The sequence below is a fragment of the Corapipo altera genome, unplaced genomic scaffold, assembly GCF_003945725.1.
Source record: "Corapipo altera isolate COAL_440 unplaced genomic scaffold, ASM394572v1 48, whole genome shotgun sequence".
Taxonomy (NCBI): domain Eukaryota; kingdom Metazoa; phylum Chordata; class Aves; order Passeriformes; family Pipridae; genus Corapipo; species Corapipo altera.
This window is the reverse complement of record NW_020884931.1, coordinates 4825723-4841954: the sequence shown is the minus strand read 5'-3', so window position 1 is coordinate 4841954 and position 16232 is coordinate 4825723. Positions and strand designations below refer to the sequence as shown.

The 16232-nt window shown below is 38.7% G+C and overlaps 1 protein-coding gene across 6 annotated transcripts in view; it reads right to left on the bottom strand.

The window, feature by feature from the left end:
* Positions 1–2134: 2134 nt before the first annotated feature.
* Positions 2135–16232, bottom strand: part of ENAH (ENAH, actin regulator) — an 86626-nt gene continuing 72528 nt past the window's right edge. For 4 of the 6 annotated variants that reach the window (XM_027659232.1, XM_027659234.1, XM_027659235.1 and 1 more), the window contains 8 exons: positions 14550–14857; positions 14138–14283; positions 13700–13754; positions 13383–13431; positions 11626–11692; positions 5521–5599; positions 3733–3790; positions 2135–2613 (listed from right to left, as the gene is read on the bottom strand). In XM_027659232.1, coding sequence (XP_027515033.1) covers positions 2576–2613; positions 3733–3790; positions 5521–5599; positions 11626–11692; positions 13383–13431; positions 13700–13754; positions 14138–14283; positions 14550–14857 — 800 coding nt within the window. In that variant the 3' untranslated portion in view covers positions 2135–2575. Of the gene's footprint in view, positions 2614–3732; positions 3791–5520; positions 5600–9111; positions 9175–11625; positions 11693–13382; positions 13432–13699; positions 13755–14137; positions 14284–14549; positions 14858–16232 lie in introns of all 6 variants that reach the window. The other 2 variants (XM_027659229.1, XM_027659233.1) reach the window with 1 other exon arrangement.

Genomic DNA, 16232 nt, shown 5'->3' with positions numbered 1-16232 from the left:
TATGGAAAGCATTTGTCCTATGAATGAAGCTGCACATACATGTAAGCTGAAACGCTAATCCCTCCAAAAGTTGTAAGTAAACTTTTCTTTTTGATCAGCACAGATCCCAAAGCAAACATGGCACTGTTGCAGCCTGGAAAAATTGACCGTGCAAAGGAAAAGGAAAGATTTTGATCCATGTTCTTTGTCCAAAGCACTACAGATCCAATTGAAAGAATTTCTATTCCACTGAATTGTACCACATTAAAAAAAAAAAAAAACATAAAAAATAAAAAAAAAAATTAAATGCATAAGATCTGAAAACCCTGGGAAACAGAAAAGTATCACCTTCCCGAGAAATGATTCTCAAATTGTTGAACAAAACCAATGGCGTTGCTGTTTTTCTGGGTTTGGGTTGTGTGGAGCTGTGGGGGGTTTTGTTGGTTTTGACTGTTTTTGGAAAGGAAGATGGCAGATAAATTAGGAGGAGAAGGGGACATTTACTGTGACCTGATGCTCTGTTGTTCTAAGGTAACTGCTGTTCTGTTCATTAAACAATCAAAAAAAGGAGTCTCAGAAAAGAGTGAAGCAGAAGGTCATGGTAAAAAGGTAAAGGACAACACACTTACACAGGGGCATCCTCAGTAATTCAGATGCCTACACATTTTTTCTCTCACAGAGAAATGAGTTTGGTTCACCTGGGAGTTTCAGAACCATTATGGAAGTACTACTGAATTTCAAATAGAAAACTGAAAAAAGATACAAAAGGATTAAGTACCTGGTTCCATTAACATGGTTACTGATAAAAGTTATGTTTTCCTCATTATTACACATGCATGTAAGATGAAGAAAAAGTGTAGAAAGTAATAAAAATGTGTCACCTTCCCCCTCCCTCATCCCGCATCTTTCTGGGCATAAATTAAGCCTTACAAATGAAAAGGCTACTCTGTGACATGCAATTTTTCTTTTAATTAAAAAGCTGGCTGTGTTGTGTTACATTACAAAAATGTCCACATGCATAAATCTAAAAAAAGCCCCAAAATCTACTGTAAATCTACAACATACTAATGATTTACATTTGACTGCTGATTCGCATTATGTAGAAGTCTTAGATTTGGTAAAGCATCGTAACAATGTAGGAAGGCATCTACATCTTTAAACTCTGGACTGTATTTGCTTTTTTTTTTTGTTTTCCTATAAAATTGCATGAAGGCTAACTAGAGAGGCTTCCTATCATAAAATTCCAAAGTCTTGATATGTTATCACCGTCTAGGTCATTCACTTACAAATATTGCCCTTTAAAAGCGCGCGTTTCTAATTGTTCCATGTTTTGTGAACCGAACTTCTACACATCTGATCTCTTAAATTATTCATGGAAATATCAGATATGATAGGAAGACAAACCTGAGATACATTTGAAGTACAACAGTATAACTTGCTAACTCCTTCATTAATAAAGAAAACCTCTCTGAAAAGCCTTCCCAAGCTTTTCCCTGTTTTTTGTCTTAACAACTGTCCTAGTTACAGGGGTCGGGACCAGTTTATCACAATGTGGGTATAACCAAAACTGTGTATTCTACACCCTCTATGTCATTTCTGATGGACTGTTAATAATAGATCATTTGCAGCAGCTGCCCAGGGCACACCTGACACCTCAGGCTACAAGCTGGGCTTAAAGAACTCTGTGAGGAGTGTTTCTTTGTCTTTACAGTAATGACTCAGCTGTGATTACTCCCCTCCGGGAAGCATTAGCACCTTCACACCCAGCCTCAGGGGTCATCTCTGCTAATGGGCCATACTGGACTGGCATAATAGGCAGCTGCAAGGACCTAGACCATTAAAGACTCCAAAAATATCCCATGACTCACAGAGTTAAATCACCCATTGTGAAACTCCCTGCCCTGGGGGAGGTACTGGACATTCCCACCTGAACCTGAGCACATATAATCTTGGGGTTTTTGGACTTCTGGTACCACTCGGCAGATCGAGAGAAAGACCAGAACTCCAACAGGACTGCAACTGTGATCATTACCTCAACAGGACTGCGACCATCATCTGGACCAACAGGTTTTCCTTTCCTTTTACTTTGCACCCGAGGGACCACACTTCTTGTCCCAGGGCGCTGGGTTATACATCTGTCTTTGGGGGTTAAAACCAGTTTTCTCTGTATCATTGTATTTATTGTAATCTTCTTAGTAAATTGTAAGTCTGACTTGTAATCTCTCAAGTTAGGTTCATTTTCTCCCACCGGTTTACCTTTAAACCAGCATGAATTCTGAAACATGTGCAATTTTATCTTGACATGAGTAGACTTCAAAGCATTGTGATCTTGTCTGATAGGTGTAGGAATTTCTGCATAATCATTACAGTAACTTTAAGAGTCTCTTCCACCCTGCTGTAAAGGTCAGAAAAAAGCTGCAAACTAGGAGGGGAATAGCATATCACCAGAGTGATGTGTCTGAAGCTTTTCAGAATAGGTTGTTTCTCCCTCCTTCCAAGTGTCTGTCTGTCTGTCTCCGTTTTCTTCTAACAGCTCACAAAACGTAGTCAGTTTTATATCAAGTTAAAGAGTCACATCGGCTTAGTACTAGTCTTTCTATGCAGTATTCGACTTGCTGAGTTCCTGCCTGATAGCTGGAGAGAAAGAGAGAGAAAATTAGCAAATCAAATAGTCACAGTCAAGGCAGAAAGCCAGAATACACAACTGAGCCCTTAAAGAAGGCTCACCCTGCTCCAATAGTCTTACAATGTGAATAAGCAATATATAAGACAGTCTCACGTGGCTTCAGACAATTGTCATTATCAACCAGGCACTACCCTTTTTCTTCCTGTAAAGTTAACACCTTATTTTTCAGTTCCCATCTCCAGCAAGCCTATGACCTTACCTAATGACAATCACTACCATATGTTTGGGCTCACTTAAGTTTTTTTGTTTGTTCTAAGAGCAGCCTCAGAGCCCTGTACAGTTTGCACTGCACTGTTGTAAAAGGCTGAGGTACAACACAGCACAGTCAAAATATAGGGAAAAGCCCATTCTCTGTAGCCCAAAACCAGCCAGCTCTTCCTACAACATCAGCTGATGACATTTGATATTTTATCAGCAGTTGTATGAGTTTAATACGACTTTTTTTCCCCCCAATACTTTATTTTGGTACATTCCACAAAGCAGGAAAAAAAAAAAAGCCCACCAAGGTAGTAAATTATACACAGACTTTTATTTACTTCCTGACTGGTGGACCTTTAAGATTGCGCTTTCTTGGTGTTTTCTCTTAACTACAGAAGACTACTTTTGAAAAGGTATTCCATTAAAAATGAAAATTGTGAGAATTCTTTTCTTTGACTCCTATGTTACAGATCAAAGGGAAGACAAAGCTGGAAGCACCATTTTAGTCTGAATATTACCAATTTTGAAATACGCACCTCAGCATCTCTGGATTATTTAAAAATAACCTACCTACCACCACATGATACTAAGGACAACTGCAAATCACCCAAATACAGCATCCCTCCAACCACTCTTAAAAGACACTACTTGGTATAAATGTTCTACTAAAGCAAAATTCCCGGGAGAGAAAACAAAGCACATCAATCAGAACAGGTCTGGCATAAATGGTTTGCCACCAGGCTAACAACAAAGCTACTTTTACCAATATATAATTCTCAAGGCTGGAAACACTTTGTAAACACATTATAAAGCTCCTGTAGCTACTTACTCTAAAACTGAACAGCAACAGCAAACACAGCAGTACCTACCATCAATGAGTTCTTCCTTTAATTTTGTTAACTCCTTCCTCATTTCATCTAAAATGTCCTGTGGTGTCAAAACAAAAATAACAGATCAGTGAACAGATTAGTTTTGCCACCTGTAATTTTCTGTGGAGAGAAATCGAAAATTCTTCCAATCCGATTCTTCCAAACAACACTTAACCCTTCTGAAACACATAACCCACCCTTCAGCTTCCAAGTTAATCCTCAAAACCCAAGACAGGCATCCATAAAACATCCTTACTGCAGTACAATACAGAGAAAAATTTTCCATAGAAGTCCTATAAATTGATTTCCAAAGAACTTATGAGAAGTGACATTTTGAAGTCAGAATAGTGCACTAATGTAACTGCCAAATAAAAAAAAAAGTAAAAAACCCGCAAAACTCCACACATTCCTTTAACCTAAGGAAGCTTTGCTACAGGTGAAAAGTGATGTGGAATGTAAAAAAAAGGAGCTATCTAAGCACCACAAGCCAAGGAAATATTCAAAGAAAAAGAAGAAAAAAGGGAGATCAAGTTATCAAGGTCCCAGTTGCCAAGCGGAATGTGAGGAAATGAAGGCAACAGGGCAAAGGTGCCACCTCCCACTTGCTGTTTTCTCCATCCTTTCCTCTAAGTGATGTTAACTGATGATTTGATAGTGTGTCTACAAGCAGAGCGGGGGGTAGTGTCTGTTTCTGCAAAAGAGACTGTCATCTCCTCGCCAAATCCGTAGCGAGCACAAAAGTCATCTAGGGGATTCCAGATGTTTCTTTTCCAGTGTTGGGGTCAGCATGCTGTTCACAACTGTGCTGTTCACAACTGAGCATGCGATTACTGTCATGTGCTCTACATTTGTTGAGTCCCTTATGAGCTGCACCAACATATGCATGGACACACTTCTGCCTGAAGGTATTCCTGGTATAAGAGCATGTACCAAAGCTGCGGAGTAGGAAGGTCTCCCTGTTCGCCAAGTCTTATACAAGACTCCTGGGCAAACAGCAAGAAGCCCCAGAGTGGGAGTGTGGCCACCAGTTTCTGGCAAGGGCAAGTAAGAGCTTGACATGTGTCCAGTAGACATAGAGTTTGAGATTATTTGGCCTCCAGAGAAAATAATCTTAACAGAGGCAGTGGGAATGAGTGCACTGGAAAACATGGGAGAGCTGTGCTTTATGGGATGATGGGGTCTTCATCTTCTGTGCCTTCAACTTGAAAGAACCACAGAAAAGAAATAAAAGCAGACCAGGAAAAAAGAGGAAGGGGAAAAAAAAGGCAGCTAGACTGCTATTAGCAGCAGCATTTAATGGAAGCTGTAGCAAGAGTCCCACAAATTCTCTCAAGATGACAAAACTAGATCCTAGAACAAACCCACACACACTCCAGGACCTCCCACCAGGCCAGAACCCATTCTAGAACTGCCTGCTGAGTCAGGACTCAATCCAGAAGCAACAGGAACAGATTGCTGATCCATAACCCAATTTAGAGCCAACCACTAAATCGGAATGGTCTAGAAGCAACTACCAAGTTAAAAGCCACTCTAGAACCACCAAGCTGGAGCTTGCACCAGAATCTCCCTCCCCACTTGGGGACAAGCCCGTTGATTCAAACAGCTCTTTAGGAAGATCCTTCAACTTGACAATTCACACCCCTCTAAAAACCACTGCCACCACCATAGCCCTGCAAGCAATTACTAAATCATTAAGTCTGGAACTAGCTAATACAGTTAAAAATTGGTATGGGACAGCTACAAGCCCTTATATATCCAAGTTGCCCATTCAATGCATTATATACATACCTGCTTCAATCTGTCATAATCTAGACCTTCTGACTGTACTCCATTGGCACTAGGTTGTCCCGTTGGTGTAGATTTTGGTCTGCAGTACAAAAACACATCCATGAGTACAGGATACATAGGACTTCCCCATCAAACTTACTAACACTTGTCTATCGAAAACACAGTAAAGAATCAGAATGAAAAAAAAAATGCTGGGAGTGGGAGGGTGGGAAAATCAAGCAGACCCAAAATACCACACAGAATAGAAAGCAACAACCGAGAACGTTCTCCACACTCTGGAAATATTAATTACCATATGAATAAGAGTTATTAGTTCAAACCAAGAACTTTCAAAGTAGCAGACAGATTTCACTGTCAGTGGTTTCTGATTTCTTCATAATGGGCATGAAAAGCTGAACGCCTTCAGATGTCAAATACTTTATCTTTTCAGTTGCTTACTCATTCAAAAGAGGCTTTCTCAAGGAAACACTCCCACTAACTAATGACTACATGTTGATGCTGACTGTATGAATGCCATGGAATCACCCTGGCAGATTTTTAACATTTGACAGGACATGGCTGAGCAACCTTATCTGACACCCTTCCAAACCAAATTATTCCATCAATTGCTTTTTAAAGCTACTGAAAGCAAGTACTGCAACAACAGTAAGATAATATGTGAGAGGAAATTAAGTGTTTTGGACTATGTCACGTTCGATGTTTCCTGATGCAATACTCTCCTAAGACAAAGACTTGCTTTCCAAGATCATCTTGCATTTTTTAAACACAGATTCCAAAAGAAGTGGGTTTTCTGACTTCTCACTGTTCTTTCCTCACCCCCTCCTTTATAGAAGGTGTAATTCAGACTCATGTACTTACTACAGCTATGAGCAGACACAGTATCTAGATGCTGACAGCAGGAATACCAAAATGGTTCTCCAAAGCAGGGAGGGATGGATGGATGGCATGGGACAAAGTTCACGTCAAGAGGTTTGCCCAGTGTTTAGGATTATCACAGTATGCTAACTTTGAGGAAGGGCAGGGTGTCAGTAAACTAAACGGGGACCTATTTCATTGAACAAAAAAAGCCTGGCCTAAACTCAGTGTGTCACTTCAAAATTCCTACACAGGAGAAATTCATTAAGCACCGCACTTTTCTGGATCTGTCACCTGATGGTGCAGCCTTATTTATTACAATGGAAGGTGGACAGGAACAAAAAAAAAGAAAAAAAACAGCAAGAAAGGTACAATTCTGTGCTTCATCTTCTTTTGAGTATGCACTATAAAACTATTTTTTTTTTTTTTTTCCAGAAAAAAGCAGAATGCGTGAAGGACACAAGCAGTGTATCCCATGTTTTCGTTCTCATTTATTTCTATATTTTTAATTTAGCTAACCAAAAAAAAAATTGTGTTCTCACTCAAAAGAAAAAGAATAGCAAACATATATATGCATATATTTCCTAGTTTGTTTTATCAAATCACTACCCTTCAGCTTTCATACATCTTCCTTTACAAGACAGCAGTTCATTCACAGAGAAGTTATCCTATTACATGGGTTTTGTTCAATAAGAGCTGAATGAACATCACACTGGATTGTTTTGATGACTTTTACAACCTGACAGGAACATTTTCTGGATTTGCTACCTGAAGTAAGAACACTCAAAACATGACTCCAAACAGAAAAGGGTGCACACACCAAAATGTTGGTTTGATACTTGTTCTTCATGTGGGATCCCAATACTCAATTGCTATGGCTGTTAAGACTTAAGCCTACACTGTTTAAATGTAAGTTCCAAGAGAAAAACTGCTAACATTAGTATTGCTTGAAACACCCCAAAAAGAAATACACAATCCACCAAGTAAGACAAAAGATGAAATACTGAATAACTTGATAGCGAAAGAAGTTGAAAAATAGAATTCACCTTGCAACCACTACAAAATCTACTGTGTGTGCTAATGCTATGAAAGCAAACCACAATTTAGGATCTTTTACAAAACTCTTTATGTATTTACAGTGTTTAGTTCATAATGGAAGAATTGCATGCTCTAAAATATTCATCAAGATGAGATCTTTGGCAATTGCTGTTTCACGAAGTGTCTGATATTTGAAGTGTTACTTGCAGTTTACATCGCAAACCGTGAACCCCGACTTACTCCAAGCAGAATAGCATGAGTTTTTCAGATTCTTCATATATATTTTCTGATCACTTCCATTGAATACCACTTTGTTCCCACGCTCTACGGTATTACAGCATTTAACAAACATGACTGAAAAAACCCCCAGTATCCTCTTAAATACAGCTCCTGGCAATTGATAACAGGCACCTACTGCCTTAATAGAAAAGTCCAAACAAGAATATACTTAAATATTTTTTAAAATTTTTTTAAAAAAATAACTGATTACTTTAATGTTTTAATGAGATGACTTCAAAGAAAAGCTCTCCACAAAATGACTGCTTCATGTTTTTTTTTTCTTCAGAGCTTCAGAATAAAAAGTCAGCTTTACCCACCCTACATGACCTACTCCTGCTGTCAAAAATCTCAACAGGAAAGCTCCTTTATAAAACTCTCCCCCTCAGTCTTAAGAATGTCTTCTGTTTTTGCTTTCCTAAATGTAAGACATTCTTAATTTAAATACTGAAAGACAGTAACTTGTAAACTAAATAATATCTATTATCAGGAAAATCTACCTGTCTTTCCCCCCTCTCCAACTTGCTCAGAAGAAAGATTAACAGTGAATGCAGTTGCCATTAAGGAAATGTTAACTATTGAAATTCAGTTAATAAATCATCCCAACCATTCGATCCATAGACGGCTAAAGAGCTCTCCCGTGTGGTTTTTCATAGCATTGCCTAACAGGACAGTGAGGCAACTGACAGTCCCTAACACACCTTAAATCAAGCATGCAAAGTAAAGATTTTATTCATGCCAACATGCAGAATACACCACCCAAGATAAGTAGCTAAAAGGGGAACCTTTCATACAAAAGATTAAGTAATCACCACAGTGAGTGCCTTCATGAAAAGCAAAGCTGAAATCTGACTCAGTAATTCTGAGGGGTCTGTGACACTTCTACCTGTGGAAAGTTCTCCTAAGAAAGATTTAAATGTCAGTACTTTGTGAGTACCACTAGAGTGTGAAACTTAGATCTACAGAAAAAAAAATACATGATGTTAACTCTAACTTGTGAGTATGTTCCAAGTAGAAACATTAATTTATGTTTAACAAGTCTTCAATCAAAAAGCAAACGTGAAAACTCACCTGGAAAAGTAATTGCTATTCCTGTGTATCTAAACTTTATAGTTTTGAAAACCTGCTTCTCAAAACACTGTAAATGGTTCACTAAATCCTGGCATTCAACAGGAATTTACATCTTTGCAGGTGGAGACTGCCAGAAAACCAGTATTTAATATGAATTCACGTCTGGTTCTTAAGCCATCTCAATTTGCCTTTGACACTATCTGCTTTTAATGAGTGCAAAAATGGGCTCAACTGGACAAAAAAATGTGAAGAGATGGTGAGTGTGGTGATTACCAATCCATGTAAAAAAAGTCCAACCCTGAACTGGTCAAAGTGGTTATTACAAAGTCTCAAATCCCAACAGGATGATACCTGTTTAATGAATCATAGAACCTGTTTTCAGAAGCAAGCAGGTTTTTCCATGGAGATTCCCGTCTACGAAGGGGAGAAACACTACCTTAACAAGCTATAATAGGTCTTAATTTTGTTCAGTTTTAGCACCTTAAACACCATGGAGTTTCACTAGGTCCAAGAGTTCTATTTGAATGTTTCAGGAAATAAAAGCACAAAGCTTAAGTCTTTTTGGTTTGCTACAAAAAAAAAGGCCTGATCTTAAACAGGACACTAGCTTATTTTAAAATGCTTAGAACATTCATTCTGAATAACAACTTGATTGTCAACCTGTTTGGAAGCTCTGAAGAGAAAATTTTGCTTACTTGCCAGTTTCTTAAGCACACTTTGCTTAACCTCTGTAGATGACTCATATCCTCTCTGTAGAGGTTGGAAGCAGGTTCTCAAGCCCTACCAGGTGAAAGATATCCCCTTTTGGCAAACACAGTACTAGTGTTTCAAATAGCAGCACCCTTTTATTAACTCACTCAAAGAAAGTTTAACAAGCTGCTTGCTGAGACAAACTTAGCAAGTGTAGAGAATTAAGAAAAATGCAAGGATATTCAAGGGAGACCTCTATTGACACCTTTTCTTTCTTGGTCTGTGAAACATTCCTCATCCTGGCAAAGCAACTTGTAAACACTGACTAGAAAGCTGTACCAGCAATCTTAAAGTATACACTTATGGCACTTGCAAGTAGGTTATGACAGCATTGGAAAATAATACTGATGTTCAATAAACACAGCATTCTTATTGTAGAAGTATTTTTAGAGTATACACCAATGAAGGCCCATATCAACTTGAATTCTATCAACATTTTCCACTGGGTGAGTGAAAACAAAAGCTTGATGGAGAGAATGTCTCAATGCATCTCAAGAGAAATCTCAAAAATCCTTTGTAGTCCTGTACTCCTCTAGGCCAGAAAATATTTTTTTAAAAGACTTCAGCAACTCTGAATTTCACCAGCTGAAAAAAGATCAGTGAAATTAGATGCATAAAACAGTTTACAAGAACCTGCTGTTGTAGGGGCAGGTAGAAACAAGACTTAGAAACATTCCAGACTCCCCAAAAGAGTTCGATGTGGAGAGCTACCCTACTTATTAATCCCTTCACTTTCTTCAACTGCTTATCCATAGGGTACCTACAGCCAAAGGGACAGGTCAGCAACTGTTTTAATCAATATGAAATTGAAAATGCTCTTTAGGATTCCTTACACAAAATATTTCTGTGACAAGTTCCCCCTCAATGCCACACCTTGAAGCAGAACAAGGTATCAGTACAAGAGACCTTGGTTAAAGCAGGTAAGACCTACTGGGGGGTGAAGGGGAAGAAGGCAGGGGACAGTCAAGGCTAAAGGCAATGCAGCATTTTGTTACACTGACAGTGTAGCAGAGACAACATCATCACCAATGTCACCTACTTTTTGAAAAAAAACAAAGCTAACAACCAGAATCAAGGCTGCAGACACCTTGAGCTCCTGGGATTTAGTTACTTCTGAAGGACAGACAAGGATATTGATACAGGCTGAGAATGTTTAGTGTTGTATTTTAGAACTAAACTGGCAAACTCAGCTGCAAGTGAGGCCACTTAAAGAACAGCTGTTTTTAATACTCTAATCACCAAATCTTGTATAGCTGTTTCCAACAGACCAGACTTCTAAGGAGAATTCAAGTAATTTCAAACACAGCATTCCAAAGTTTAACATGTTCTTTTGTTTTCTCTCAAGAAATTCAGGTAATTCTGTCAGATTATCACAGTTCAGAATCCTTTAACCTCTGCACACACAACATACAGGAATTCTAAATGAAGCCCAAGCCTTCTGCTTAATGTAAATTGCAATTAAACATACCTCCAAAAAAATACCTAAAGCAACTATTTCACTTACTGAAATGCCCACTGAAACACCCACTGCCTACTAAAGTTCCAGCTGACAAGTTACTGAAGATTGGTTAATGCAGTGAAGGATGTAGTTTTTAATGACAGACTTCCTTAGATTGGTACGAGACAGTTACTGAAAATTGTCACAGAATCAAATCTTACCAAGATAGCTTAAATGACTAGATAACCATTCTATGACTAGCACAGTGATAGAAGGGAGAACACCTATTCACTAGATTTACTACTGAGCGTGTGAACTGCAGCACTGAATTTGGTTTTCCCTCGCAGGAAATTTCAGACTTCAAACAAATAGAAAAAATTAAACATTGCTATAGGCACATATACACCTTAGTAATTCAAGTTATATACTAGCAATTGTTAAAGAATATTTTTGAGTTATAATTTTGATTTTACTGTCAAAAATTTCACTTACTAGCATTCTCCAAAAGTGACTCTTGATTCCTACTTAGAACTGCCAAAAAGCAGTTTCACAGCAGTAATTTTAAACCCATACATTTTACTTTTAACACCATTAAGGTGAGCTTTGCTATTTTAGCCCACCATCTTCAGCAGCATGTACAACAGCAAACATAAGGAAAAGATAGCTGAGGGGAGTACCTGGAAATAACAGGTGACTTGCTTCCATTCACTGTATTTGTCCTTTCCCAAGGCTTTCTTGTTAGTTCTGGAAAACATAGTGAGGAGATTAAAAACTATCTTTTTCCATTCCTTGTGTAATTTACATGAGAAAACTTCAAGCATCTGGCAACTTAAGTCAGCAGGTTGGTTTTTTGCTGTTGTTCCTACATTGCATTAATTCTTTTATACTAAGCTGCCTCCTTTTGTATCTATCTTTTGTATTCATCTGGTAGTTTTCAGTCATACTACCAGTTATGTTGTGAGAGCATCTTAGAGTCTCACTTGTGTCCTAGACACTGTAAATGCCATTTGATTCTTAATCCAACTGGGAGAAGGTCTGCCTATACTTTATGTATCTGATTGCTTTCAGTTGTGAAATATGGAATTCTGGAAACATAACCAGTCAGCTTCAAATACTCGAGGAAGAGGATTTTAAGCTAAAGGAGTTTTCCTGAGCTGGTAATGAATTATATAAAATTAATTCAGTGCCAATTTCAATTTTGTTACAGAAGGTATGACACAACCTCACACAACTAGAATAACTTTTCAGCAACAAGATATTTATTTTCCAAAGTCTTGTCTCCAAAAGGATACTTCTACAGTTGTAAAAGATCATTTCCCCTTTCAAAATAATAGACTCAAAACTAAAGGAACTTTCTGTAGTGTGAGATATTATTACTTACTTGAAATCATTACTTAACTCAGGACTTCAATGTGCTATTGATCAGTCTGTATTTCAGGTTTGGAGTTTGTTCCCTTTCTTTCATGCTGCTCAGCTCTGCTAAGCTGGGCAAGCAGAGAGGCAGACGTGCCCTTTCAGAGTCTCATGTTGCCCAGAAAGTTTTCTGGGATGCAGCTAGATACTGAGAAGAGTATCTGAATTGCAGAAGTCTGCTAGCATAGCCTGTGACCCAGCCAAATAAAGGTTGCCAGTGCCGGTAATAACTCTGAAGCTTGTTTTTATACACCAGTCTTCAGGACTTGTCCTGCCATAGGAGTTATTTCAGTGGGATTTTAGCCATATCTGCAAAACTGAGTAACTTCGGCTATGGCTGCAGCTTGCTTAAGTGGATGCTAAGCATTCCTCTTAGAACATTTTAAAGACACATTCCAGCGATGAGGCAGAGCATTACCAGAGCATCTCACATCAAGAAATGAAGTGAAATTTCTCCACTGGAAGGAAATGGTTAAATTCTGAACGCATCTAACATTAACAAGTTTGATGAGGCTTCTTATCATCACAACCAATTAAAGGAACCACTTCTACTGGCTTTCATTTCCCTCTTTTGGTCCTATATTAATTTCCCTAAGGCTAAATTCATCCCTGGCTTTAACAGAATGAAGCAAACTTCTAAGGAGAGAGAAAAAAAAAGGGAGGGAGGTGTAAAAACTTCATTTGTGTTACGTCATTTATTGCCTTGCAGTCTAACTTCTTTAGACTACTGGCTGTATCTCAATATTAAGTTTTCCAGTTATTTTCATCTGGACACACTTAGCTTCTAGCACTCCTCAGCAGAGGAATCAGGGATAAAGAATTCAACTCCATACACTTATATTCCTTATTCACTTATATTCTTTTTATCAGTTACCTTCTGAACCAGGACCCATTCTACAGCAAAATTAAAGGCTGTAATTATGGAGAAGAAGCAGGTTCCAAAATTCAGCAGAGCTGCTGAGATTTGTCACTAGATTGTAGCATTATAGAGCCCCAGGGTTCATAAACCTGTGCTACTTACCAGGTGTGCTTGTTGAAGAAACTTTAGAAGTCGAAGACTCTGATTCTTCCTGATTAAAATGGAGGAGAGAAGGAGAAAAGAGGGAGGAGTGTTAGATTCACAAGAGTCAGTCTCAACTGTTTAAATATTTATTTCACTTTTTATATAGATTTAAAATGTATGTAGAAAACGTGTAAGCACTAGGCACTTTACAAAATAGTGGTTGTGTGTGTGTGTTGAAATATATAGTAAAGCATAAATAAGCTCTTGTACACCATTTGAATATCTCTCAATCTTTTTATTGAGTAATGAGAAGTAGATAAAATTTCTCAACTCACAGTTTTATCTTCTTTCTGCTCTGGTTCTGTTGATCCCTTTTCAGCAATTCTTCTCCTATAAGCAGAGACAAAAGTTAACAAGATCATCACGGTTTTAAGATGAATGTTCTTTACTGCAACTAAAGACCTACACAGCCTGATAGATACTTGAAAATTAGCGTGTTTAAAGAGGCACTTTCAAAATACTTTCAAGGACAACACACTCCTGGTGAACGCAACTGTGCAATTTAAAGTCTGAATCCCCTCCCCTACTGCTGCACAAAGACTTGTACAGAAGTACTGGATTACACTCAAATAAAAATGGGTATTCATGAAACATTATCAACCTCATGAGCAAGCCGATGTTTATTTGATCCTTAGCCAGCTGCAAACAGGCACCCCAAATCCTACCTCTAATGATGACCAAGCAGCTGGAGCACAGCACAAACAGTTCCTTACCTCCTGGCCAGCAGGGCGCTCATTTCTTCCATCAACCCACTGCCTCCCAAGGGAAGTGGTCCATTTCCACGGCCACCATCTGTCTTAGATGAAGCAGATGAAGCAGAGCCTCCTCCTCCTCCACTTGAACTGGAGGAGTCTTCAACCTGCATAGTACACAAAATAACAGCAGATGTGCAAACAGAATGAGAGTTGACTTAATGAAATCAGCAGAGTTCACATACAGGAAAGACACAACTACATAAAGAATGTGACGGGCTGGTAGCACATCTTGTAATTCTTTTTTAATAATTAATTAAGCCTACCCAAAAAGTCTTGATACTGCTATTAATCTTGAACAAAGGTTACAATCAGTTCAGGAAGACAGGATTTAGAGACAGGAACTGGAAAATGAAATGGAAGTTATATTTACCCGTGAGACTTTCCTAAGTTTGGCTCCAGCAAGTGCAGCTGCTAGTCCAGTTAAAGGGCGATTATCTTCGGACACGAACCCCGCTGAAAATCCAGAGGCTGGGAGAGGAGGAGCAGGAGGTGGAAGGGGAACAGGAGGAACTTGGCTAGGAAGTGGAGGAGGTGGTGGTGGTGGCGGTGGAGGCCCTGAAGGTGGAAGTGGAGGAGGCGGTGGTGGGCCAGGAGGAGGTGGGGCTGCTACTGAAGACTGAGCTGGGCCAGGGGGTAGGGGAGGTGGAGGAGGAGGTGCTGGTGGTCCTTGGACACCACCTAGTATCAAAGAGAAAACAAACAGAATACATTAAGGACTTAGAAAAGAAATGTCTTATTTCCATTGAAATGGTGGTTCTTTTGCTCAGTGCATGAAACACCAAAACTGTAAGATACTAGGCAAGAAAACACTGCAAGTTTCAGCAGGAGACAAACATTCTTATTCAATGTACTAAAAATATTACATAGTATAGTATGAGAGATCAGCCAGTTTCAGAGACATTTAGATAGGAAACCCCTCCAGTCAGGTTCCATGCTGCAACCAAGAAGAACTTTACACCAGTCAAGTAAGGCACGAGCATCACACCATGTAGGAACAATACTGTGTGTTCCCATGGTGCTAAACACAGAGTGACCTTTCCTTGTATTAAAAAGCATTTAACACATCACCCAATCTGAGCCCTTAAACTGTTTGAGTACCAATGCTAATTTCTAAGCTATTTATAAATCTTTCTTCTAAAAAACATTCCACTAATCAACTTTAATAATTTAATACAAACACTAACTGGTGAGTTAGAAGACTGACATATTTCAAGCTGATGGGAACGAGCTCTTCTATTTTTTATGTATCGTTCTTTTAATGCTTTAAATTCACAATGATATCCAATACAAAACGTATTTCGAAAAAGTAATATTCTGATGATCACTGTGTTGTTATTATTATAAGAAGAATTTAAGAAATTGTGACTAAGATAACAGCTCCACACATCCCTCCCCATCTCATCCAAACTGCCATAAGGTACTAAAAGTGCTGCACAACTATCTTAAGCAGTCTCTAAGGGCAGGAATTTCACATACAACTCTGCCTGGTTTTGAAGTCTGCTAACCACTGCATAAATTCAAAAGCCTTTAAAACTCTCTAGGCATCACTCACCATCCAAGTGCACACTTTTATTCCATACTAGAAGTGAGGCTGTTCACCCTATTTCCACTCCATCCCAGAGTAGCTCACATCTTATTTAAGACAAGAGGGTATAAAAAGGATCTACTCTGCATGGCTTGTGTGTGATTAAGACACAGGCTGCTTATCCCCCAGGAGCCCCTCGGCCCATCCCTTTAGCTCAGCTACTGCAGAGTTATGTACAAAGATCTAAATCTACCAAATCAATATAAAAGCAGGATTCAGGTTAACAAAGACATTTAGACCCATGTAAAACACGTATGTCTGTCACATTGGTAGAGTGTCCATTAAGATTGTCACCTGCTTAATCAAAATTTCTGTCTAAAGTCTCTTTAGCTACGCTGATAGAATACCACAGAAGACCTATCTATATATATGTGTGCACATACAGCCATGTATCCAAATACAAACACTGTCCAAAAGGAAATGCTGTAGGTGTTACATGCTATTTTCTAAATTTGAATAATTCCTCAC